This window comes from Doryrhamphus excisus, linkage group LG15 (assembly GCF_037039965.1).
Source record: "Doryrhamphus excisus strain RoL-2023G ecotype Guam linkage group LG15, RoL_Dexc_Guam_v1.1, whole genome shotgun sequence".
Lineage (NCBI taxonomy): Eukaryota > Metazoa > Chordata > Actinopteri > Syngnathiformes > Syngnathidae > Doryrhamphus > Doryrhamphus excisus.
Window position 1 is genome coordinate 18,079,255 of NC_136371.1, and position 27,140 is coordinate 18,106,394.

The window sequence follows — 27,140 nt, forward strand, 5'->3', positions numbered from 1 at the left end:
AGCTAAATGTCAACCTTGTCCTGTTTGTATTTGAAATAAAGCTTTTCTCTTTTGACCCGAATGGAGACGCAGGTCGCTTGGGAAAATAATTTATAGCGTATGAAACAGGAAGCATGTACAGGACGGCGGTGAGCAGTGATTGGTTTAGCAACGACTGACCAGGAAGTGAGAGGTTGGCGTGGTTTCTTTAGCGGTCCGTCGCCATGGCCGCCACGCCGACTGCTGCTAGCTTTCCAACGTTCTTGATAGCTGCGTTAGCTTGCGTTGGCTGTCGATCACCTTCAGGTGGTGGATGTAATGGCGGATGTTGCTGGGGCTACTCAGGGGGGGGGCGTGGTCAGAGTCTGGAAACGCAAAAACCAAGTAGCCAGCCTGTTACGACCAAGTATATTTTTGAATGAAAATTAATTTCACAACTTTTGAAAATAATACATTTGTAAATTTACAAGAAAAAAGTACAATTTCATTCTAGTAGATTTACAACTTTTTTTTCTCAGACATGTATGACTTTTTAATAATAAAGAATAATTAATTATGACGATTTTCTTGTAAATTTGACACATTTTTGTCATAAATGTATATATTAAAATAAATATAGCCGAAATGACAGATAAAATGAAAGTGACACATATTTGAAGCGTGCGCTTACACGTGGAAAGGCGAGCAGCGGGACCTTCGGGAAACATCCGATCGGCTAATCCTCTCTGGGGCGACGACGGCACTGCAGGGACGTCAAAAGGCATTCATTGGCCATGACATCAATATTTTTATTATAATAATCATATTCATTCATGTTTTAATATTCATTGAAAATAAAAATTACGTTATCATTATTGCTATTCAATTGTAAATGTTTTAAGTAATAATACTTAAAATAAAAATAATCATTGCAACAATATTTTTTTCACATAATAATGATTATGTTTTAATATGAATTAAAACTAAATATAATTATATTATTATTACTAGCAATAAATGCTTATAGTTTCTTTACAAAAAATATTTTAAAATATAACATTTTTTTTAGAAAAACCTTTAAATGATAATAAATAAGGCACTGATACTATATTGTAATATTACAGTAGTGTAAGTGTGCATAGTACAGTACTGTAAGTGTGCATAGTATAGTACTGTGAGTGTGCATAGTGCAGTATTGTAAGTATGCATAGTGCAGTACTGTAAGTGTACATGGTACAGTACTGTATGTGTGCATAGTATAGTACTGTGAGTGTGCACAGTGCAGTATTGTAAGTATGCATAGTGCAGTACTGTAAGTGTGCATAGTACAGTACTGTGAGTGTGCACAGTGCAGTATTGTAAGTATGCATGGTACAGTACTGTAAGTGTGCATGGTGCAGTGCTGTAAGTGTGCATCGTAAAGTACAGTCAGTGTACACCGTAAAGTACAGTAAGTGTACATGGTACAGTGCTGTAAGTGTGCATAGTACAGTACTGTAAGTGTACATGGTACAGTACTGTATGTGTGCATAGTATAGTACTGTGAGTGTGCACAGTGCAGTATTGTAAGTATGCATAGTGCAGTACTGTAAGTGTGCATAGTACAGTACTGTGAGTGTGCATAGTACAGTACTGTGAGTGTGCATAGTACAGTACTGTGAGTGTGCACAGTGCAGTACTGTAAGTGTGCATGGTACAGTACTGTAAGTGTGCATGGTACAGTACTGCAAGTGTGCATGGTGCAGTGCTGTAAGTGTGCATGGTGAAGTACAGTAAGTGTACATGGTAAAGTGCTGTAAGTGTGCATAGTGCAGTACAGTAAGTGTGCATGGTAGTGCTGTAAGTGTACATATTGCAGTACAGTAAGTGTGCATGGTAGTGCTGTAAGTGTACATATTGCAGTACAGTAAGTGTGCATGGTAAAGTGCTGTAAGTGTGCATAGTGCAGTACAGTAAGTGTGCATGGTAGTGCTGTAAGTGTACATATTGCAGTACAGTAAGTGTGCATGGTACAGTGCTGTAAGTGTGCACAGTCAGCGATATACGTAAGTAACAGTCATCAGTAAAAGAGGATGAAGGTTCACCGTAAGGCTGCCTCCTGCACACTTGAACCATCCTGACGGTTTTGGCGATCATTCGCTGTGGATGACATTCCGACATTCCTTAGTTCCCAAGGTGTTTTGTTTCCATGGTAACCTGTCCATCACCTACCACCTAAGGTCCATCACCTACCATCTTCTCAAAATTGACCAGTCGCTCCACAAGGTTGGGGTTCCCCTGGTGGATGAAGGTCACGTCTGAGAAAAGAAGACACGGATTCTGTAGAGCACAAAAATGGGGGGCGGATCGGGGGGGGGGGGGGGGGTTGACCCCCGCCACTTACCCTTGAGGATGAGCGGCATGAAGGGGATGTAAGGCGGACTCAGCTTGGCCACAGCCAGCCTGTACGCTCTGTGGTTCCGTGATGGATCCTGAAGGCAACACACGGGCACACCTCTTTTATACTTCATGCAGAGCAGGCATGATCCAGATGGGGCATTTATAGCCACATCTTCTCACAATAAAACACCTTCTTTTTTTAGGAAAAATATATTGTTGTGAGAAAAGAAATGGTATTTTATCGAGAAGGAAAAAATACATATATTTGGACATAAAAATAATTTCAAGAAAAAAAGACAAATAAATTACAATAATAAAATTTATACACATAAATATTATTTTCCTTAAAAAATATTCAAAGACAAAAACTAATTTCAACAAGAATAATTTTTCTAAAATAAAATTTAAAACAGTTTTGAGAAGAAAAAAAACATCTAGTGACAATAAAATATTTTTTGGACAAAATAACTTTTACTTTTTCCAAAATATTTTTTGCAATCATAAAATTAAAATATATACAATTTTTTCCTTCAGAAAATAGTTTTTTCGAAGAAATTTTAGTATTTTTTAGTAATTTTAAAAAACTAAAAAAACCCTATAAAAGAAAAACTCATTTTAAAATAATAAAATACATATACATACATTTTTTTAACAAGAATTTTTTTTTCCAAGTAAAAACTTAGAAAACTTTTAATATATAATAATATATAATTTTGACAAAGAAAAATGTTTTGAGGAAAAATAAGTATATTTCAAAAAAAAAAAAACAATGAAAAGAAGTGTTACTTTTCCAGGCTAACTCATATCTTACACAATTTTGGGGAAGAAAAAAAAAAAAAGATTGCTTTGGTTAAAAAAAAAAAAAAATCTTCCTTTTATGACAATAAAAACAATATTTTTTTGTATTTAAAAAAATAGGAATAAAGTGATATAGTATACAATTAAAACCATGAAACGTATCCATGAAAACAAAGATTATTTTGCCCCCATGAACCCCCATTCTGAATGTCCCTCCCCAAAACAAAGAATCTCGGTAGAAGAAGAAGTCCTGCTGGGATTTGGAAGAAAAGAAGCCGTGCGAGGAGGAGGAGGAGGAGGAGGAGGAGGAGGAGAAGGAGTAACCAAGGAGGCCAAGCTAAAGGCTGCAGATGTGAATTTACCATCATCCTCTCGTAGGAACAGTAGATCCTCTTGGTCTTGCCGGGGATCCTCTGTGGAGGACAAGCATTTGAAGACAGGAAGTGCAAAGCTAAGCGTCGTGAAAGTCGTACGGCGCCGAGGCGTCACCTCCCAGGTCTTGTAGAGTCTCTGCACGGCGCTGTTACTCAAACCAAACATGACGGCGAAGAAGGAGTTGAGGTTCTTCAGGTCTTTTAATCTGAAAGGACACCAAGTCAAAGTCAACCTCGTGCGGACGAGACGGACGGACGGACGCCGCAGCCGGAAGCGTCTTACACGGCGGCCATCTTGATGAACTTCTTGAGCAGCACGGCTCGCTTGACCAGGTCTTCGCAGAGGCAGAGCTCGCTCACCACCCAGTACTGGACCTCGTTGAAGCGCCGCACCAAACGCTCCAGGTTGGCCGTGATGGCGCCCGGGAACTTGTGGCGCCCGAACACGTAGTGGACCAGCTCCACCTGGACCGGGACACATTTAAAACGTCACCATATATGGAAACATACGTACAAAAATATAAAAATACTTAACACAAATATATCCAATGATTTTTATTTATATTATTCATTCCTGTTAGTATTATTTTATCTAATTTTAAATATACAAATAAACTATTAAATGTATACTTTATTACAAATATTTATACAATTTATGCAAATTTCCCCACTGAGGGACGAATAAAGGCATATATTATCTTAATTATGGATATTACAAATATAACAAAAATATATATCTTATTTTCTACAACATTTTAACATTAATGTTTATTATTATTATTATTATTTGATCAAATTTTAAATGTGTTTAAATGTATTTAAAAAAACAAAGTCCTTAAAATTATATAAAAATGCACATTGCAAATATTAAATATAATTTTCTGCAACATATTAATATTATTAATTACTGTAATTATGATGTTATCTAATTTTTAAAATAATTAAAATCAGAAATACTGTTTTTATATTTAAAATATTGGATCATGAACACATCATTTTAATGTCTGTATTTTTTTTTACAAAATTATTGTTTAATTTATTAACATTAGTAGAAAACAAAACATATTTCAAGTATATTATGCTATTCAACTTATTTAAATACATATTTATCATTAAGCATAATTATGTTTTTACTTTAAACGACAATAACATAAACAGTTCCTTTCTTCGTCACACCAATTATTTATTTTCTACAACATATTAATATTATGCATTAATATTATTTTATCTAATTTTGTACTTTTTTCAAAGATTTATTTAGAATTTTTTTTTTAAAAAAGGATATATCTAAAAATGATAATTATTTGAAATAATGCTGTCTTTTTTTGTGCTGTATTTAGCAGCTGGCTGACTTGTAGTGTAAATATTCCACCAGCAGAGGGCGCCGTGGAGCAGCAGCGGTCAGAAGGTCTGACCTCGTGCATGGCGGCGAAGAGCTCCCAGTCGTAGTTGGTGAGTTCCCCGGCGATGCCCTTGGAGGACATCACTTCCAGGGTGGTGGCGCTGCCTCGCTCCGGGCCCTGCTGCTCGCTCAGGGGCGTCTGGACAGGAAGTCCCGCATGCAAGACAAAGGTTCCGCTCAAGTACCACTTTAACTGTTACACCTTTACCACGTGCATGAAAAGGAGCAATTACAATTTGTCATTAAATCGTCACTTCTTTTATAAAATAAAAAAATAAAATTATATAATATAAATAAATATAAATAAAATCTCATTTTCCTCTTAATAATTTTCAAAGAAAAACTAAATCATTTTATGAGAATAAAATATATTTTATAATATTGTTTGGAAAAAAGTATTTTTTAATTTTTTAACTACTATTCTATGGAAACATTTTTTACAAACATTTTGTAAAATGTATTGCTTTGAGGAAGAAAATATTATAAGAAAAAAATCATTTTACAAGAACAGAAATAAATACATATAAATACATTTGATGAAAACATATTTAAGAACAATTGGAAATTCAAAAAATTTATAAAACTATTTTTTTTCTTAAATTTTTTTTTTAGAAATGAAAGTATTTTCCAAGAGAAATATTGTTTTGAAAAAAATACATGTAAAAATACATTTTTTAACATAACACATCATTAAAAATATTATTAAAATATTAATTATTAAAAATATGATTATATTATATATATTATTATATATTATTTTGAGCTAAAATATGAAAAAGAACAAAAAACAAATTCTCCAGGAATAAATACCTTTTCATCAACCCCCCTCTAATTTTCTGAAAATAAAATATTGATCTAAATTATATTTAATGAATATTATTTTTTTATATTTTAATATTTAATAATAAAAATAAAAAAATTCCCGAGTCATCACGAAGGCAGGGGCAGGAGCGACGTTGCCCCACTTCCCGACGCAGCAAAGAGAAAGCATCTCACCAGATGTTCCACCTGAGCGGCGGCGCAGACGAAGAGTCTCTCGTTGAGTCCGAGCGCGGTGAAGACGGCCGAGGCGTCCAGCTTCAGCTCGGCGCGTTCTGTGGTGGGTTCCCGATCGTTAGCGTACACGGAGAACCGCGAGGAGGCAAAGGCTTCGTTGGTTGGTGGGGCTCACCTCCCGCCGAGGTCATCCTGACCAGGACGTGATCTCCTCCGGGTTTCACCAGCGATGACATCACTTCCTGTACGGTGGCATCGACGGGCAGCGTGAGCGTGAGCGCCCGGTGGTCCGCCGTGTGGATCCGGTACAAGACTACGTGGCCCACAACAAACAGCCCTGTCAGCTCTTCCGTCTCGGAAGCAGAAAAAGTCACCCCCCCACCCCCCCACCTTTATCCTGCGCTCTGATTGGCTGGATCCTCCCTGGCGGATCCTCGCTCGGACAGAACCAGCTGAAGGACTTCTGGGGACGACATGGCATCACAGGCTTCCGTCTCCACAAGGCTCCTCCTCTCCTCCTCATTGGAACACACGCAAGGATGCAAGGATGCAAGGATGCAAGGACGCAAGGGAAGCAAGGGTGGATGGAAGCAAAATAGAACGGAAGGATGGAAGACAGCTAGGAAGGAAGGAAGGTTAGATGAAAGGAGGGATGACAGAAGGAGCAAAGGGAGGAAGGAAGGATGAATACTAGCAAGGAAGGATGATGAGTAGGAAGGACTGAAGGAAGCAAGGTAAGATGGATGGGTGGATGGAAGGAAGCAAGGATGGATAGTAGGAAGGGAGGAAGGAAGCAAGGAAGGTTGTATGGAAAAAACTGAAAATAAGGACAGAAGGAAGGAAGGATGCAAAATACGTATATGGAAATTAGGAAGGAGGGAAGGGAGGAAGAAGAGAATGAAAAAAGGATGGGTGGTAGGAAGGGTTGAAGGAAGAAAGTAAAGAAACGGGCAAGGAAGGATGAATAGGAGTAAAAGGAAGGAAGGAAGGACGGAGGAAAGGAGGAGAGGATGAGTTGTGGGAGGGAAGGATGGATGAAAAAAGGAAGAATAGAGGAAGGTGGGAAGGAAGGAAGAAAGGATGAAGAAAGGAAGGAAGGATGGAAGAAAGGAAGGAAGGAAGGAAGGAAGCAAGCAAGCAACAAAGGAAGGAAGGAAGGAGTGAAGGAAGGAAGGAAGGAAGGAAGGAGGAAAGGAGGAGAGGATGAGTTGTGGGAGGAAAGGATGGATGAAAGAAGAAAGAATAGAGGAAGGTGGGAAGGAAGGAAGAAAGGATGGAAGAAAGGAAGGAAGGATGGAAGAAAGGAAGGAAGGATGGAAGAAAGGAAGGGAGCAAGCAAGGAAGGAAGGAAGGAAGGGAAGGAGGGAGCGAGGGAGGGAGGGAGGAAGCAAGGAAGCAAGCAAGGAAGGAAGCAAGCAAGGAAGGAAAGAAGGAAGGAAGGAAGGAAGGATGGAAGAAAGGAAGGGAGCAAGCAAGGAAGGAAGGAAGGAAGGGAGGGAGGGAGGGAGGGAGGGAGGGAGAGAGGGAGGGAGGAAGCAAGGAAGGAAGCAAGCAAGGAAGGAAGCAAGAAAGCAAGGAAGGAAGGAAGCAAGGAAAGAAGGAAGCAAGCAAGGAAAGAAGGAAGCAAGCAAGCAAGCAAGGAGGGAGGGAGGGAGGGAAGGAAGCAAGGAAGGAAGCAAGGAAGGAAGGAAGCAAGGAAGCAAGGAAGCAAGGAAGCAAGGAAGCAAGGAAGCAAGGAAGCAAGGATGTATTTACCCTGCTGAGTGAGTGGTATCCATTATCCATCCTGGTCAAAGTGAAAGTGAAAGTGAAAGTGAAAGTGAAAGTTGCTGAAATGATCAATCAATCAATCAATCAATCAGTCGTTGGACGGCATGAAGGTGTTCTTCTCACCCTCTGGTTCTTCTTCTGTCCATGACTTGTTCTCTGAGGACGCTGCAGAGCGGCGGATGATCGGCCACGTCTTCCTTCAGCCTCTGAAATATTCCAAAAGCATCGTTACGGGCATCTGCGGCTGTAGGCAACATCCGGATGTATCGGTCTCTTCATAAGCTCCACGCCACGGCGGCAGCTACGAGTGCCTTCTGCTTTCTCATGCACTCCGGATGATTATCAAAGGTGAAAACATGCCTGTTGCGTAGAATGATCTCTTAAAGGGGCGGAGACTTCCTCTCCTCACCTCCAGGAAGTCTGACGCCACGCCGTCTTCTGTCAGCAGAAGGCCGTAGAGCGCCACCCACTGGCCCACCAGCTTCACCACCTTCTGCTTGGCGTGGAGGACGTAGGCGGCCTTCTCCTGCTCGGAGCCCTCGGAGAGCTGGGCGTGGTAGGTGCACCGCTGGTTAAGGAACAACCAAGAACCTAGACCTACTTCCTCCCTACGCTTCCCGGGAAGGATATTGCTGCAGCAGCGCCGGACACAGCTGATTGGACGGCATGAAGACTTTGTGGGTGAGCAGGAAGTCGCTCACACACGAATCTGGCGGCCATGAAAAACAGACGCACATGTCAATCAAAGTCCCAGGAAGAGAGGAAAAGAAGAAGACCAGGAGGAGAAGATCTCACCGACGGCGTCGCCACCGCCGGAGTCCAACTTGAGCGTCTCCAGGAGGTGTTCCAGGATCTTCTCCGGCGTTCCTGCCATCACTGTGTACCTGCCCAAAGGACCCGCCCATCATCATCATCACCATGAGAGCTTCCCATGTGACATCGCTTTTCACAATAAAAGTCCTGACTTGTTTCCGGCTCCTCCCAGCTGGGCCGAGTCGGCACGTTTTTCCAGCACCAGCACCGTCTTCCCGTGCTCCTCCAGCCGCACCGTGTTGGCCTCCACGTCCTGAGTGGAGCAGAGAGAAGGTCCAGGATGCGTGTGTGCACGTGGTGACGTGTTGCCAGACCCACCTTGAGAATGCGTACGAAGTCGTGTTTGTCCACACGCAGGAAGTGACAGTTGTCTTCTCGCAGGATGATGGTGGCGGCACGCGGGGCGTCGTTCAGCAAAGCCAGCTGCCCGAAATCCTCGCCTTCGTGCAGCGTGGTCACCAGACCCTGCAGACGTGGACACCGTTTTTCCTGGTCCAGATACTCAATTGTCTTGTTGCTAGGCAGACTTTGAAGAAGCTCGCCCATTAAAACACGCTTTAGTCTGTCCTGGCTGCTCAGTACAATATGGCCAAGTCAACAATCATTGCCTATGGAGTCCAGTTTTAAAACAGAAGGAGGTCCCGGCTGGACTTACCTTCCCGTGGGTGATCACGTTGACGGATCCTTTCCAGATGATGTACCAGGAAGTACCTTTATCGCCCTGACTGAACACTGCAGGGCCAAGAAACACTTCAAAGTCATCAAATACTTCAAACCAGAAAGGAATCAAAGTATCCATGTTTGGATTTCACAATTGTGGTTCCCAACACGGAAGAGGACGACAGCAATGAACGCTTGTTCTGGTGTGCTATCTGGAATGGCATAGGTAGGGGGGTCTGTAAACGCATCACTATATTCCAAACTCAACTGTAGGAAAACTTCTGTCATGGTCAATGTACAGGGGAACATCTAGATGAACATATAGAGGAGCATCTAGAGGAACATCAGGGGAACATCAGAGGAACATCGGGGAAACATCAGGGGAACATCGGGGAAACATAAGAGGAACATCAGGGGAACATCTAGAGGAGCATCAGGAGAACATCAGGGGAACATCAGGGCAACATCTAGAGGAACATCACGGGAACATTAGGTGAACATCTAGAGGAACATCAGGGGAACATCTAGAGGAACGTCAGGGGAACATCTAGAGGAACGTCAGGGGAACATCTAGAGGAACATCACGGGAACATTAGGGTAACATCACGGGAACATTAGGGGGACATCGAGAGGAACATCTAGAGGAACATCACGGGAACATTAGGGTAACATCACGGGAACATTAGGGGAACATTAGGGGAACATCTAGAGGAACATCACGGGAACATTAGGGTAACATCATGGGAACATTAGGGGAACATCTAGAGGAACATCTAGAGGAACATCACAGGAACATTAGGGTAACATCAGGGGAACATCTAGAGGAACATCACGGGAATATTAGGGTAACATCACGGGAACATTAGGGGAACATCTAGAGGAACATCAGGGGAACATCTAGAGGAACATCACGGGAACATTAGGGGAACATCTAGAGGAACATCAGGGGAACATCAGGGGAACATCTAGAGGAACATCAGGGGAACATCTAGAGGAACATCACGGGAACATTAGGGTAACATCACGGGATCATTAGGGTAACATCACGGGAACATTAGGGGAACATCTAGAGGAACATCACGGGAATATTAGGGTAACATCACGGGAACATTAGGGGAACATCTAGAGGAACATCACGGGAATATTAGGGTAACATCACGGGAACATTAGGGGAACATCTAGAGGAACATCACGGGAATATTAGGGTAACATCACGGGAACATTAGGGGAACATCTAGAGGAACATCACAGGAATATTAGGGTAACATCACGGGAACATTAGGGGAACATCTAGAGGAACATCACGGGAATATTAGGGTAACATCACGGGAACATTAGGGGAACATCTAGAGGAACATCACGGGAATATTAGGGTAACATCACGGGAACATTAGGGGAACATCTAGAGGAACATCACGGGAATATTAGGGTAACATCACGGGAACATTAGGGGAACATCTAGAGGAACATCAGGGGAACATCTAGAGCAGGGGTGCTCACACTTTTTCAGCATGCGAGCTACTTTTAAAATGACCGAGTCAAAATGATCTACCCACTACAAAAATGCAAAACATCTATTTATTTTCAAATGTATTGAGGATTATTTGTACGTACAATGTATGTTGATGTACCTTACATAACCAAATGAGCCAATATTGCAAAACACACATAATTAACTATTAACATTTTTTCTAATTACCTGAGTTTACTTTGATGACTTGCACTGAATTGAATCAGCCAGGGATGCATAGTCCGGACAGTAGCTGCTGATAGCCAGGTTAGCCAGGTTAGCCAGGTTAGCCAGGTTAGCCAGGTTAGCCAGGTTAGCCAGGTTAGCCAGGTTAGCAAGGTTAGCCAGGCAAACGCACTTCGAAAAAGACATTGTGAAAAAAAAAGTCCACCTCCCATTCCGTATGGAAGTGATATGTTTTTGCCTTTTTACTTGGTCCAGCTACTTCACTCATTTTAGTGACCATAAACTTTAGCGAGGGCTTCAAATCTGACGCAATTCGCCGACTAGCTTAGCACTTTGCATCGTTGTTTACGCATGAGCGGTGACCTAAAGGTCAAAATTCAGTTGTCATCTGATTGGTTGTCCTGTATGTCAATCAAGTAACGGGGATGAATGATAGGCTGACGTCGTAAGTTCTGCTGCACTTAGAGACGTTGTTTGATTTGATTGGTCACCCGAAGGGCAACATTCAGTTGTCATCTGAATGGCTGCCCTGTATATCAATCAAGTGACGGCATTGATGCTAGGATGATATTTTTTTAATGTCACGCCGCGATCGACCAGCGATCGACCAGTACCACCTCCGCGATCGACCGGTAGATCGCGATCGACTTAATGAGCACCCCTGATCTAGAAGAAGATCTATAGGAGTTGTACACATGCTTTATGTACGTCATCATTGTTGTCATTCCTCCTCTCCACCAGCAGGGGGCCACTGCGGTGACAAGGCACGCCTGCAGGGGGCGTGGATTTAAGATGACTCATACGGCGCGTCCGGGGTGGTTGGTGGGAAAAAGGTAGTGACGTCACACGCCGACCGGCGTTCCTGAGAGCCGGCGTTCGAGCCACGAGGACCAACCTGTCAGGTCAACCTGTCAGGAGACCAGATGATGGATTTCCTTTTCCCTTCGCTCGGATTTCAGCCTTCGGAATTCGGACTTTGCCGCCATGTTCCGGACCCGAGGATCAACTCCAGGGTGACTGACAGGTGGATGCTCGTCCGTGAGTGGAACTGCTGCTTTCCTTTGTTAATTATCATTAATTGGTGGGGGGGGGGGTAAACGTTCGGGATGAAGTTGGCGTTTCATGATTGTTTTTATTGGCGAAGGTTAGTTAATTAGTTCGGTGGGGGGGGGGCATTTTCGACAGTGTTTCCTTTTTTTACAGCCGATATCCCCCCCCCCCCGTACCTCTATAGTAGGGGGGCGGGGGGGTCTACCCAGCCATATTACCTGCACTGTTTGTAATGTTAAGTGTTCCAGTGTACCATAAATCACACACCTGCTGCTTGTTGATGACCGCTATGTACAAATCTCCTCTTTAGATGTAGTACTACTGTAGTTTTTCCTAAAGAAAACTACTATGGATGAGGTATTTATAGCCTGGAGGCAACTTGAAGGAGCAAATGCAAAAAGGTCCAATTCTATCAGGACCACAAGTGATCATGTGATCACTGTTGTTAGCAAGACATGCTAGTGTGGACTTGGTCTACAAAGTGGGGCCATTAGGAAAAAGGACTACTCTATGCTGGAACCCCAGGGTGCCTCGAGGCCTGGAGACACATGGTTGACTTCTGAATCAAGGAGACACGAAAAGTCCGGAACGTTCCCGATTGTATTCCCGCTCTATCAAAAGGGAGTCAGCCAGTTTTCCCAAGTGGAAATGTGTGGTGTTGGTGCACTTACGGACGGTTCCTGCCTTGGCGTGGGATTCAAACAGCAGCACGGCAGCCAGCTCCTTTCGCACCTGCAGGGGACACCAAAAGTCCGTTTATCCACCGTCACGGTGTTGGTACCCCTGCTAGCGTGCCCCTGCTAGCGTGTCCAGCTAGCTTTGCTTCCCGGCAACATCCAAACATCCAAACATCAACATGGAGGAACGGATGAATGATCTCCTTATTAGAAGTACCACAACAAGACGTTACTCTTTAAAGTACATCAGTACTACGTCTCTGCTTCTTTGGAATGTCAGATAAGAGGATTATCGGGGTCAGAGGTCAACAATAACTGACCGACGTGGAGAGATGGGCGGCGGCCTTGATGTGGAGGAGTTCCTCGTAGATGACCTCCAGGTCCTCCGCACTCCTCTGACTGGGACTAGACACAACATAGTCATAGTACATACGGGACAAAGTACGTCATTGTACGCGTGTGTGAATGGACAAACATTGTTTCACAGGATGGGAGAATATGAGTGGACATGTCTGCGTGTTATGTAAATAGACAAACATGGACAGTTGATTATGAATGGACTTACGGATGCTTACATTGTGTGTATGTGAATGGACCTACATTATGTGTATGTGAATAGACTTTATGTGTATGTGTATGGACTTACATTATGTGTATGTGAATGGAATTACAGATGCTTACATTGTGTGTATGTGAATGGACTTACATTATGTGTATGTGAATAGACTTACATTATGTGTATGTGAATAGACTTACAGATTCTTACATTATATGTATGTGAATGGACTTACAGATGCTTACATTATGTGTATGTGAATGGACTTACATTATGTGTATGTGAATAGACTTACATTATGTGTATGTGAATAGACTTACAGATGCTTACATTATGTGTATGTGAATGGACTTACAGATGCTTACATTATGTGTATGTGAATGGACTTACATTATGTGTATGTGAACGGAATTACAGATGCTTACATTTTGTGTATGTGAATAGGCTTACATTATGTGTATGTGAATAGACTTACAGATGCTTACAACGTTACAGAATCATGCATTACAGACTTACAGTATGTGTATATGAATGGACTTACATTATGTGTATGTGAACGGAATTACAGATGCTGACATTGTGTGTATGTGAATGGACCTACATTATGTGTATGTGAATAGAATTACAGATGCTGACATTGTGTGTATGTGAATGGACTTACATTATGTGTATGCGAATGGACTTACAGATGCTTACATTGTATGTATGTGAATTGACTTACATTATGTGTATGTGAATAGACTTATGTTATGTGTGTGTGAATAGACTTACAGATGCTTACATTGTGTGTATGTGAATGGACTTACATTGTGTGTAGGTGAATTGACTTACATTATGTGTATGCGAATGGACTTACAGATGCTTACATTGTATGTATGTGAATTGACTTACATTATGTGTATGTGAATAGACTTATGTTATGTGTGTGTGAATAGACTTACAGATGCTTACATTGTGTGTATGTGAATTGACTTACATTGTGTGTAGGTGAATTGACTTACATTATGTGTATGCGAATGGACTTACAGATGCTTACATTGTGTGTATGTGAATATGTAAATTGACCTACAGAAGCTGACATAATGTGTGTGAATGGACTTACAATTATGTAGTATGTAGATTGTGTATGTTTACATAAAGTATTGTATATGGATACATATATGTACAGTATTTGTTAATACTTTGCTGAAGGTGAAAAATGACCAACAGAATGCAATAAAATGGATGCCTTCAAAGAGGAAAAAGTTTCCCTGTGTCCATAAATTTATATATATGTATATATATGTGTATATGAAATGATATTTCTGTGATGTGTTTACATGCCATCATGGATAGAGAAAGGCGCCAACGGCGTCGCTGACCCTGAATAACATTTCCTTTCACTTCCTGCCAGAGTGAAAGTGTTGAGTTCCCCAAGAGGAACACTATAAAGACTTTGGGCCAAAATCACAACCACGTGATGGAGCCTCTGTGGCTTTAGAGGAAAAACCAACACGGACCTCCCTGGGAAGCGGACTTAAAACCCGACACCTCCTCCGGCGGTCCCGTGTGCCGCGATCTCTGACACGTGTCGCCATCGACGGCGGCATGCGTCGGAATGTGGCGCTTTGTTGTCGGCACTGACCATTTGCGGAGGATCATGGTGAGCAGGGCGTCAGGGCCCAGCTGGGACAGCAGGGACAGGCTCTCCTGCAGCTCGTCCTCAGAGTCCTTGGTCAGGTGGTGCAGGCCGAACTCCGAGTCCAGGAAGCGGTAGAACTGCGTGTCCTTGTCGTGGAAGTTCAACTCGTGTTTCACTTGGGACAGACAAACGGGAATAATACAACCTGGATACATTTAAAGACGCTGTATGTAACATTTGGGTGGATTTAGATTTACAATAAGTGTCTGATATGAATGAACACACATTAGATTATCAAAACAATAACACACTCATGGCAATCCTGACAAATCCAAATAAACGTGGACCAGCCAGGACACTTTTTTGCACCTCTCAGCTGTTAGCAACGCAGATATGCCAATTGAATAGATGGTGACTTTAAAACATCGTACAATAACACAAGTGACATCAGGTTCCGCATGACTGTTGTGTTTTATTGTTGTAAGTTCCTGTCTCTGCATGCATTTCCTGTTTGTGCTGCCTTGCCTCTCTCTGCATCCCAGAGCCAAACTCGTACCACATTCTATTACAGTGTGACAGAATCTTTCTTTTTAAAGAAACCATATGAATAAAGGCTAATCTAATGATTGACTTCAAAATAAAAGCCTCAATCTGTTACTGACTTGGCTGTAGTTTCTAATAAGGAGCCTTAGATGTTGCCCTGGCGACCCCCAAAAACCTCATCGAGCCTTCTATAAAAGTAGTGGACCAGCCAGGACCACATTTCGCAACTTCTGGTTCTGGTACTGTTCAGAGTTGTGTGCTGTGCTTTTTGAAAAACCTTTTTTTTTTTAATTTAAATTTCAGGTCACAGTGACATCATCACACAGGCGCCGATTGTTTCTGACTACTACTTTAAATGAAGCTTTCAGCAAGTTAAATAACATGAGTGATTATTCATAACATTTTGATTGACAATACTGATTTGACACGTCATTTGGCAGGTTTTAAAGAAGCGCTATGGAATAGTTGACCTTGTAATAAACCAGTCAAACTCACATTGAGCTTTAACTAGTAATAAGGAGAATAGTACAATTGTTGTTGCCGTGGCAACCTCCCAAAAAAAAATAATAGTGGCGGACCAGCCAGGATCAAGGTGACGATTCAGAGTTGTATGCAGTGCATCATTTTTGCCCCAAATCCTCTACTATAACATTAGTGGACCAGCCAAGACACCCGTAATGTTGCATGGAGGACCGTTGTTCCTTAGGTTTGCTTTAAAAGAGCTTTTGAATGCAAGATGTGTTAAAGTGCCTTTCGACGCTTGCACAATGTCTGGAGTGAATGTAAATATGAGCAAATCTAGTCCAAGAGCCCCCTTTGCTGGATGAGAGCCTGATTGGACGTTGGGCTTGCAGGGAGACGATGCGTCTTCTATTATGTTTAGTTGACGCTTGGCTGGATGATTTTGTCAATCATCAGCGCATCTTAAGAGTGTCTGAGTGCTGTCTGACACATCATTAGCTGCATTTATGCAAATCGATGCCAAGAAAAAAGGAAAATTCCGCTTCACTCGTCTACTTTCAATGATTTTGGCTGATCTTTGAAGGATCCTTCCTGGAGGCATCATCTTTTTAAAGTACACACTATATTGTCTTCTTGGCTGTATAAACATGCAACCTACCAAAAGAAAGATTTTGAAAATTTGTTCACTTCCTGCTTTCCCAACATAATTGAAGTATTTTTTTTTACTTTATTTTACATTTTTTAAATTTTAATACATTTTTTATTTTTTATTTTTTATTTTTTATTTTTTACTTTAAATTTTTTATTTTTTACTTTAAATTTTTTATTTTTTATTTTTATTTTTATTTTTATTTTTATTTTTATTTTTATTTTTTTTTATTTTTATTTTTATTTTTATTTTTATTTTTATTTTTATTTTTATTTTTATTTTTATTTTTATTTTTATTTTTATTTTTATTTTTATTTTTATTTTTATTTTTATTTTTATTTTTATTTTTTATTGTCTTCTTGGCTGTATAAACATGCAACCTACCAAAAGAAAGATTTTGAAAATTTGTTCACTTCCTGCTTTCCCAACATAATTGAAGTATTTTTTTACTTTATTTTACATTTTTTAATTTTTAATAAATATTAAATGTTTTATTTTTTATTTTTTACTTTAAATTTTTTATTTTAATTTTTTTATTTTTTATTTTAAATTTTTAATTTTTAATTTTTAATTTTTAATTTTTAATTTTTAATTTTTAATTTTTAATTTTTAATTTTATTTAGACTCTCCTCTTTCATCAGAACAAAAAGTCTCTTTCTACCCTTTTCCGCAATCAGCAGTAGATCATGGTACGTTTCAGGAAAATATCAGTTCCCAACTAAAACAGGGAGAACAGCAGCTTTTTACATAGATAAATATACATTTCATTTCATTCATTTTCTACCGCTTATCCTCACAATGGTTGCGAGGGTGCTGGAGCCTATCCCAGCTGGACTGGTGGCCAGCCAATCCTAGGGCACATATAGTCAAACAACCATTCACACTCACATTCATACCTATGGACAATTTGGAGTGGCTAATTAACCTAGCGTGTTTTGGAATGTGGGAGGAAACCCATGCGTGCACGGGCGGAGAACATGCAAACTCCACACATAGATGGCCGAGGGTGGAATTGAACCCGGGTCTTGAGGCCTGCGCGCCAACCACTCGACCACCGTGCAGCCTGACACTAATATATTTAGCCTTTGTTGGCAGCTCAAGCATCTAAAGAACAACATAAACAACACAAATGTGGGTTGTGTTACATCGATAAAAACTAGTTATTTACAAATAATACCTTAAAATATTGATAATTTTCACATTTGGAACTAAACACGCGTGTGCGCACGTGTGTGGGTGTGCACGTGAGCTTCTGCACGCCACGCTCCTCCACGCTCTGTCACTTCCTGTGTGTTTTTACCTCCCAATTCTGCCACCTTGTGGCTACGTCTAGAACTACGTCTTCGCTATTGAAAGAGTTAAAAAGACGCGCGTGATGAAGCGGGTCTCGGTGTCCTACCGTGAACCAGAATGCCTTGGTCCACCAGGACCTGCCACATCCCCACCGTCTGGCTTCTGGATTGCAGGCCATCGTTCTGCCTCATGAGCCAGTCCACCAGGTCCTTGCCGGAGCAGCATTGTCTGCGGAGAACAAATCCACATTCCTGCTAGCATAGCCTCAGTTTAGCCATGTGTCCAGTTTTACAGTACGGGAATGGGAATGGACCGGGAATGTTTACATTTGCTGTAAAACATCCCAACATGTCAGACATTTAAAGAAACCTTCATGGGTCACCTGTGGGTCTTGAGGTGATGCTTCCTATCTCGGATCAGTCCTGGGTTCCTGTCCACCATGACTCTGTAGACCGACCTCGCCGCCTTCACCACGCGATCTGACAGGAACTTGACACAAACGGCAAAAAAAGTGTAAACGGGACATTTAGGGGAGATGTAGGATCTCGTGAGGGAGTGAGACCTCCTGTTCTACAAAAGAATCTCTAAGGTAACAAAATGGTTGACCTCCTCACAACCTGGAATACGGGCCTCTGGACCGCCCTGGGTCAGCCCCCCCCTATTCACTGGCCACTTACTTCCTCCTCACTCCCCCTCACACGCACGCAACCCGAGCCGGTCCAGGGCCTGGAAAAGGTCTGGGATGGGTGAAAACCTGATAGTCACCCAAGCAGAAACAGGTCTTTCATAACAAGACCGTGTCGGCCCATTTCACGCTTTACCAACTAAAACGGAACGCTCATTTGGCCGCCCACCCCCCCTCGCCCCCGCTGCCCTGGCTCTCGTGGTTCCACAAGCCGTTCAGATGTTGGTGGATCGCTTTCTAGAAGAAAGCGTTTGCTAAAGGGCAGGCGCTTTTCTTTACTTTTGTAAATGGAAAGTATTTCCAGAGTCTTGGCTGGACCCAGTGGGTTCAGGCTTTTGGGAACTTTGAAGACCAAGTACAGTCCTACGTGGTTTAGTAAATATTAGGTAGGGACCGTAAATTCAGTGCTTAAGGCGCGCCAACTAAATGTACAGAAAAACATACCACACGTCATAAAAAGATGCATTGTGGTGCGTTCAAGGACCAGTCAGCTCTTTATTTGCCGGGAGCCGATCAAGGGCCATGAAAAAACGACAAACTATTAGAAACTGCAGGAGGTCATTTCTCACCAGGGGGAGCCAGAGGACTCTAAGCCCAAAGCCCAGAGGGAGGCTGATGTCATTGCAGCGCCCCAATGAATGCATTTCTCAAATATTACATATATAGTATTAATACATGAACGTGTTTATATACATTATAACATGTTTGTATATTTGTATTTACACCTTTTGAGTGATAAGCTCCTGTTTGATGAATTTAGTGTTAGTAAAGTGTTGGTTTTGACACCCTGAGTCAGACTGTTGGGTCTTTCATCAACCTTACGTGAACATCAAAACCAAGTTAGGATGTTTCTTAAACGTGACGTCGGTGTTTGTTGACTTTGGACAATTTAGTCTTTGATGAATTTAACGGCAAAAAATACGCCAGGCTCTTTGAGCATACATGGCGTTCCGTTGTCGTAATCTGGGAACGTTAAGGTGACAGCACAACGGTCCAAAGTGACATATTTGTATAAAAACAGTTCCTAGTGATGACGGCGGAGACGGAGGAATCGAACCTAACAACCTTGGACTCAAACAGAACCCTGATATGATATGAACGTGTGTTCCACTCAAACACGACGCCTCGTTATAAAGGACGCACTGCAAACCGAGGCTGTTCCCAGACCTGGCGTTCCCAAATAAATGACTGCAGGGATGTCCATCACAGGGTTTCCCAGGGGCCCACTTTCTCCTTCTGACCCCCGCTGGGACTTTCTCAGGTTATTTCTGCCAAAGGGGACGCAAACTTTCCATTAAGTCATTTTTTATGTCTGGCGCCGGGCTGGCAGTCGCACCCGGAATGATGACGGCGGGAAACGCCTTTCCCACAACGCTAAAGCCGAAGCTCGGCTAATCCCGGGGTGTTCCCAAGCTGAGTTTTGGGTCTCCCTGGGTCCCACGTGACCTGGGACCGCATCTCACCCAGGACGCCTCCACTTCCTTTCCGCAACTTTGGTTCTTTTTGGCCTTCAACAGTTTACAAGATCATCATGTGATCTTTGCAGGTGGGACTCATGGAGCCGCACACAAAGGCGCGGTCACATGACACGGCGTTGACGGCCCAGTGGGTCCACGCCAATGACTCCAGTTAACGTGACGGAATGCATGGAGGCGACTATGAAACGTGTGATTGTCATCATGCGCTGTGTTGTGCAACGCAGTACGGAGTCCATCGTCTTGCACAAGTTGGACACTTGAAGTGTCAATCAAGGATATGTGACACCATCAACGGAGACCGCGTGACCGGAGCACCGGACTCGATCTGACCGTGACCACGCTGCATCCGTCCGTTTTAAGTAACAGCCTTACAAGCGGTAAAAGAAGTTAACCGCTGCTAAACGTAGGGTTAGTATATTGGATGGGGGAGGGGGGGAGGGGGTCTGGAGCGCCCGCCTCCTCGTGCCCGCCTGCCTTTCTAGGAATGTGATTTTTAAGACTCGCACGGCTGACGGCGCAGGCGATGAGGACGCAAGAAAAGCACACGTTCAGCACTTTTAGAGGATGCCAGCGGAGGCCCCGCCCTCAAGTGGCGCTTCATGCGATGCACTCACCTGCTTCATGGTGTCCTTGGAGTTCAAGGCCTCTGGGAGGGGCGTCTGTGAGGGGGAGGAGACACGGAGATGTCACTCATGGCATGTGTTTGCATCACGTGCGGCTGTGTAGAATAATAATAATAATAATAATAATAATAATAATAATAATAATAATAAATAAGGCACAAAATACTGGCAATTCATTCCTGGTGTCCTTTTGTTGCTTTTGTATAAAAATTTAATTAAATTAAATTAAATTAAATTTAAGGAGAAAATTAAATTAAATGAAAGGAGAAAATTAAATTAAATTAAAGGAGAAAATTAAATTAAATTAAAGGAGAAAATTAAATTAAAGGAGAAAATTAAATTAAAGGAGAAAAATTAAATTAAAGGAGAAAAATTAAATTAAAGGAGAAAAATTAAATTAAAGGAGAAAAATTAAATTAAAGGAGAAAATTAAATTAAAGGAGAAAATTAAATTAAATTAAAGGAGAAAAATTAAATTAAAGGAGAAAAATTTAATTAAAGGAGAAAAATTAAATTAAAGGAGAAAAATTAAATTAAAGGAGAAAAATTAAATTAAAGGAGAAAAATTAAATTAAATTTAAGGAGAAAAATTTAATTAAATTAAAGGAGAAAAATTTAATTAAATTAAAGGAGAAAATTTTAATTAAATTTAAGGAGAAAATTAAATTTAAGGAGAAAATTAAATTTAAAGAGAAAATTAAATTTAAAGAGAAAATTAAATTAAATTTAAGGAGAAAATTAAACTAAATTAAAGGAGAAAATTAAATTAAATTAAAGGAGAAAAATTAAATTAAATTTAAGGAGAAAAATTAAATTAAATTAAAGGAGAAAAATTAAATTAAATTAAAGGAGAAAAATTAAATTAAATTAAAGGAGAAAAATTAAATTAAAGGAGAAAAATTAAATTTAAGGAGAAAATTAAATTTAAAGAGAAAATTAAATTTAAAGAGAAAATTAAATTTAAAGAAAAAATTAAATTAAGTTAAATTAAATTTAATTTAATATAATTTTTATACAAAAGCAACACAAGGACACCAGTATTGCCAGTATTTAATTTAATTTAATTTAATTTAATTTAATTTAATTTAATTTAATTTAATTTAATTTAATTTAATTTAATTTAATTTAATTTAATTTAATTTAATTTAATTTGATTAGGGTTAGGGTTTAATTTATAAATTTATAAAATTTATAAAAATAATTTATAAAATAATTTATAATTTTTCTTTATAAAAAATTAAATTAAAGGGTTAGGGTTTAATTTAATTTATAAAAATCAAAATAATTTATAAAATTTATAATTTTTCTTTATAAAAAATAAAATTAAATTAAAGGGTTAGGATTTAATTTAATTTAATGTTAGTTGGGACATTTTTTTTTTTCATAATTCATTGCATATGAAAAAAGCTTTGCATAGATTTTCATACGAGCTGCTGTAACAGGAACAGGTTTTCGGTTGAAATAAAAGAGAATAAGATTTTGTCCCAAATACACACGTATGTTTTGTCTCTCCCCCCCACATGGTCATGTGCTATGGTCACATGACCGTGTGGACGTCCTGCTTATGCTTCTCATTGTTTGCACGTAGGAAATGGCTGAGCTCATTAGCTGCAAGTCCGACCAGGAGGTGGTGAAAAGCCGGATAAAGAACACTTTGGCTTAAAGGCGCCATAAAAAACACATATGTATATATATATATATACATTACAGGACACTGATGCATGCCCCCCCCCCCCCCCCCCCAAAGTCCCTTGACAAATTACTTGCAAGTCTGATGAAAGTTGGTGAAAACCTGGATAACAAACACCACAAGCATACGGCATGCGGGGGCCGTATAAGGCGTTCATACATGGCCCCCATGCCCATGTTGGAGATAACCCACATACACGTACAGTACGTACAGTCTAGGCCGTTGTATTCTTACTCAAATGATGCATGACCTTGGTCTGCATTGACGGAAAATGCCAACAAACCAGTTTGCCCCCATGGACACCCAGTCCCAGGGAGGACAGACCCGACTATACCAACTGGTTTGACCTGCTGCTGATCTGGGAGATCACCAAAGAAGACGCCATCTTGGACCGCAACGCTTCTTAGACCAACCAACAGGGGTGTCCAACGTGCGGCCCCCACTGGCAGGCACCTTCTAAAAAGATCATCTAGCAGCAAAACAACAACAATCAAAACTCAGCAAGAATAAAGTGGAAATATTCAGAATAAAATAATCTGATAAAGTCCTCCTCTTACAATTATGGATCAACTAGTTATTCATATGGAGAAGATAGTTATCCATCCACCCATAAACCCACCCAACCATCCATCCATGCTTTCATCCACCCACTCACCCATTCATCCATCCATCCACCCATCCATTCATCATTCATCTACCTAATCATCCATCCATCCACCCATAAACCCACCCAACCATCCATCCATGCTTTCATCCACCCATCCATTCATCATTCATCCACCTAATCATCCATCCACCTACCCATCCATCCATCCATCCACCCATAAACCCCCCCAACCATCCATCCATGCTTTCATCCACCCATCCATTCATCATTCATCCACCTAATCATCCATCCACCTACCCATCCATCCATCCATCCACCCATAAACCCACCCAACCATCCATCCATCCATCAATCATCCATCCACCCATCCATCCATCTGCCCAACCATCCATCCATCCACCCACCCAATCATCCGCCCAACCATCCATCCACCCAACCATCCACCCATCCATCCATCCACCCACCGACCCACCCAACCATCCATGCAAGCATCCATCTATCCACACATAAACCCACCCATCTGTCCATCCACCCAACCATGCATCCATCCACCCAACCATCCATCCATCCACCCGCCCATTCGTCCATCCATCCATCCATCCACCCACTCATCCATCCATCCATCATCCATCCACCCAACCATCCATCCATCCATCCATCCACCCACCCATTAATCCATCCATCATCCATCCACCCAACCATCCATCCATCCATCCATCCACCCACCCATTAATCCATCCACCCAACCATCCGTCCATCCATCCATCATCCATCCACCCAACCACCCACCCACCCACCCACCCATCCATCCATCCATCCATCCATCATCCATCCACCCAACCATCCATCCATCCACCCACCCATTAATCCATCCGTCCATCCATCCACCCACCCATCTATCCATCCATCCATCCATCCATCCACCCAACCATCCATCCATCCATCCACCCACCCATTAATCCATCCACCCAACCATCCATCCATCCATCCATCCATCCATCATCCATCCACCCAACCATCCATCCATCCATACACCCATCCATCCATCCATCATCCATCCATCCATCATCCATCCACCCACCCATTAATCCATCCAACCATCCATCCATCATTCATCCATCCATCCATCCATCCATCCATCCATCATCCATCCATCCATCCATCCATCCTCCATCCATCCATCCATCCATCCTCCATCCATCCATTTCATAAAGTTGTGCAGGTCCAGGTTGTTCTCCTTGACCAGAAGAGAAGATCAAATGTCTCTTGTGATGGCAAAGGTGGCCAGAGCCGCCATAACGTCAGAGAGAATCATGTGATGGCGGCATGCGGTGATGGTGTGTGTGGTGTGGATCTGGTGCTTGTGTGTTCATGAAGTTAATGAAGTTGAAATGACCAACCACGTGAGCACCTTTACAACCTTTATCACCCTCGGATTTTATTTCCTCAAAAGTCTCACTTGGGTGGCTTTCAGTGCACCGGGACGGACGGACTTTCACCCCCCCATCACCCCCCCACCCCCCCCCGCTTTGATTATGTAAGACGACGTGAATAAACACCACGTCCGTGCCTTGTAGACACGGCAGAAGAAGAGCAACGTCCCAAGATGGCCGCACCGTCTTCTCCTGGGGTCACCTTGCTAATCCACCATCTTCCTGGCGTGGCGGCCATGTTGAACAATAAACAATACGCTATTAATAGCACGGCTTCTTCCCCTTCCTTGCTCCCGGTCTGCAGGAATGCCTTACAGTCCATGGAAAACCTTGGCTTGCTCCGGCCTGCAATTCCTCACGCATGGTGACACAAATCATGGAATCCCATAATCCCATCCCGTAAATCCACACGTATGTTTTCTTATGAGCTCATAAGGAATCGCTTACACGCGTCTCCATGTTCAATCGGATTAGCAATACAAATCACAACCTGATGGAAATGGCAAATTGGCGTATGATTGGCGTATGATTGGCGTATGATTGGCGTATGATTGGCGTATGATTGGCGTATGATTGGCGTATGATTGGCGTATGATTGGCGTATGATTGGCGTATGATTGGCGTATGATTGGCGTATGATTGGCGTATGATTGGCGTATGATTGGCGTATGATTGGCGTATGATTGGCGTATGTTTGGCGTATGATTGGCGTATGATTGGCGCATGATTGGCGCATGATTGGCGTATGATTGGCGTATGATTGGCGTATGACTGGCGTATGATTGGCGTATGACTGGCGTATGATTGGCGTATGATTGGCGTATGATTGGCGTATGATTGGCGTATGATTGGCGTATGATTGGCGTATGACTGGCGTATGATTGGCGTATGATTGCCGTATGATTGGCGTATGATTGGCGTATGATTGGCGTATGATTGGCGTATGATTGGCGTATGATTGGCGTATGACTGGCGTATGATTGGCGTATGACTGGCGTATGATTGGCGTATGATTGGCGTATGATTGGCGTATGATTGGCGTATGACTGGCACATGAATGGCGTATGATTGGCGTATGATTGGCGTATGATTGGCGTATGATTGGCGTATGATTGGCGTATGATTGGCGTATGACTGGCGTATGATTGGCGTATGACTGGCGCATTGACTGGCGCATGATTGGCGCATGATTGGCGTATGATTGGCGTATGATTGGCGTATGACTGGCGTATGATTGGCGTATGATTGGCGTATGATTGGCGTATGATTGGCGTATGATTGGCGCATGATTGGCGTATGATTGGCGTATGATTGGCGCATGATTGGCGCATGATTGGCGCATGACTGGCGCATGACTGGCGCATGACTGGCGTATGATTGGCGTATGATTGGCGTATGACTGGCGTATGATTGGCGTATGATTGGCGTATGATTGGCGTATGATTGGCGTATGACTGGCGTATGATTGGCGTATGATTGGCGTATGATTGGCGTATGACTGGCGTATGACTGGCGTATGATTGGCGTATGATTGGCGCATGACTGGCGCATGACTGGCGCATGATTGGCGTATGACTGGCGTATGATTGGCGTATGATTGGCGTATGACTGGCGTATGACTGGCGTATGATTGGCGTATGATTGGCGTATGATTGGCGTATGATTGGCGTATGACTGGCGTATGATTGGCGTATGATTGGCGTATGATTGGCGTATGATTGGCGCATGATTGGCGTATGATTGGCGTATGATTGGCGCATGATTGGCGCATGACTGGCGCATGACTGGCGCATGACTGGCGCATGATTGGCGTATGATTGGCGTATGACTGGCGTATGACTGGCGTATGATTGGCGTATGATTGGCGTATGATTGGCGTATGACTGGCGTATGATTGGCGTATGATTGGCGTATGATTGGCGTATGACTGGCGTATGACTGGCGTATGATTGGCGTATGATTGGCGCATGACTGGCGCATGACTGGCGCATGATTGGCGTATGACTGGCGTATGATTGGCGTATGATTGGCGTATGACTGGCGTATGACTGGCGTATGATTGGCGTATGATTGGCGTATGACTGGCGTATGACTGGCGTATGATTGGCGTATGATTGGCGTATGATTGGCGTATGATTGGCGTATGATTGGCGTATGATTGGCGTAGGATAACTCGTACAACATGGAAAATACATGTTGCGGAATTGGACATGAGAAGATAGATGGAGTTAAGCATCAGAGTGGGGGGGTATGGATATGTATGATATGTATGATATGTATACATATGTATGGATATGCTGATAAGCAGATATTATATACATATATTCCAACTGTCTGGTCATATCAGTGAAAAACTATTGTCTCCATCAACTTAGGTATTTATTTTCCCAAATATTTCAACTTTATTCTGAATTAATCTCAGTGGATTTTTTTTCGGAATATTATTTTAATATTTTTTTCTATTATATATATATTTTTATTATTTTTATACTTGATCAGAATCAGAATCAGAAATGGTTTATTGATATATGATCACATACCAATAATAATAACACATACTAGGAAGGAATTAGTTTAGTTGAATTAGGTGCAGACACATCTATTAAAAAATAAAAATATAAAATATACAAAATAAACAGATAGAAGATGCGTGTGCGTGTGCGTGTGCGTGTGCGTCTCACCCAGCTGACCCCCCGTACGGTCTGCGGGTCCACGGAGCTTCGGTCCGGGAACACTTGGTAATTGTAAGTCCGGAACAGATGCATCTTTTCCTTCCTTGTTCGTCCAGCAAAGTCGACACGCGCAAGTAAGACACGAGTCCCCCGGTCACGTGGACATCACCCACGCGCGGCAGGACCACGGTACCGCTCCGGGACCTCGCGTGGACCCGGGACCTCGCATGCCGAACCCGGTGCTCCTCGTCTCCG

The 27,140-nt window shown here is 42.1% G+C and overlaps 1 protein-coding gene across 1 annotated transcript; it reads right to left on the reverse strand.

Moving 5' to 3' along the window:
* Positions 1-76: 76 nt before the first annotated feature.
* rapgef3 (Rap guanine nucleotide exchange factor (GEF) 3) lies at positions 77-27,140 on the reverse strand. Its single transcript, XM_058050652.2, has 27 exons — positions 26,895-27,140; positions 20,475-20,519; positions 18,080-18,186; positions 17,804-17,925; positions 14,754-14,925; positions 12,894-12,978; positions 12,568-12,628; positions 9,146-9,222; positions 8,809-8,955; positions 8,643-8,743; positions 8,473-8,561; positions 8,308-8,386; positions 8,087-8,237; positions 7,801-7,883; positions 7,663-7,693; positions 6,298-6,370; positions 6,083-6,220; positions 5,908-6,005; positions 4,925-5,050; positions 3,793-3,974; positions 3,625-3,715; positions 3,498-3,548; positions 2,342-2,429; positions 2,191-2,255; positions 2,043-2,097; positions 650-721; positions 77-344 (listed from the first exon to the last, which is right to left on the reverse strand). Exons 1-27 carry the CDS (start codon positions 26,976-26,978, stop codon positions 226-228), a joined length of 2,592 nt encoding a protein of 863 aa, XP_057906635.2. The 5' UTR covers positions 26,979-27,140; the 3' UTR covers positions 77-225.

Excerpts from the sequence above, each read along its gene's own strand:
- rapgef3 (XM_058050652.2), bottom strand. The coding sequence starts at position 26,978 with ATGCATCTGTTCCGGACTTACAATTACCAAGTGTTCCCGGACCGAAGC. Across the intron at positions 9,223-12,567 it reads CGCCAAGGCAGGAACCGTCC|TGTTCAGTCAGGGCGATAAA; the intron begins GTAAGTGCACCA and ends TTGGCCCTGCAG. Across the intron at positions 6,006-6,082 it reads CAGGATGACCTCGGCGGGAG|AACGCGCCGAGCTGAAGCTG; the intron begins GTGAGCCCCACC and ends AACCCACCACAG.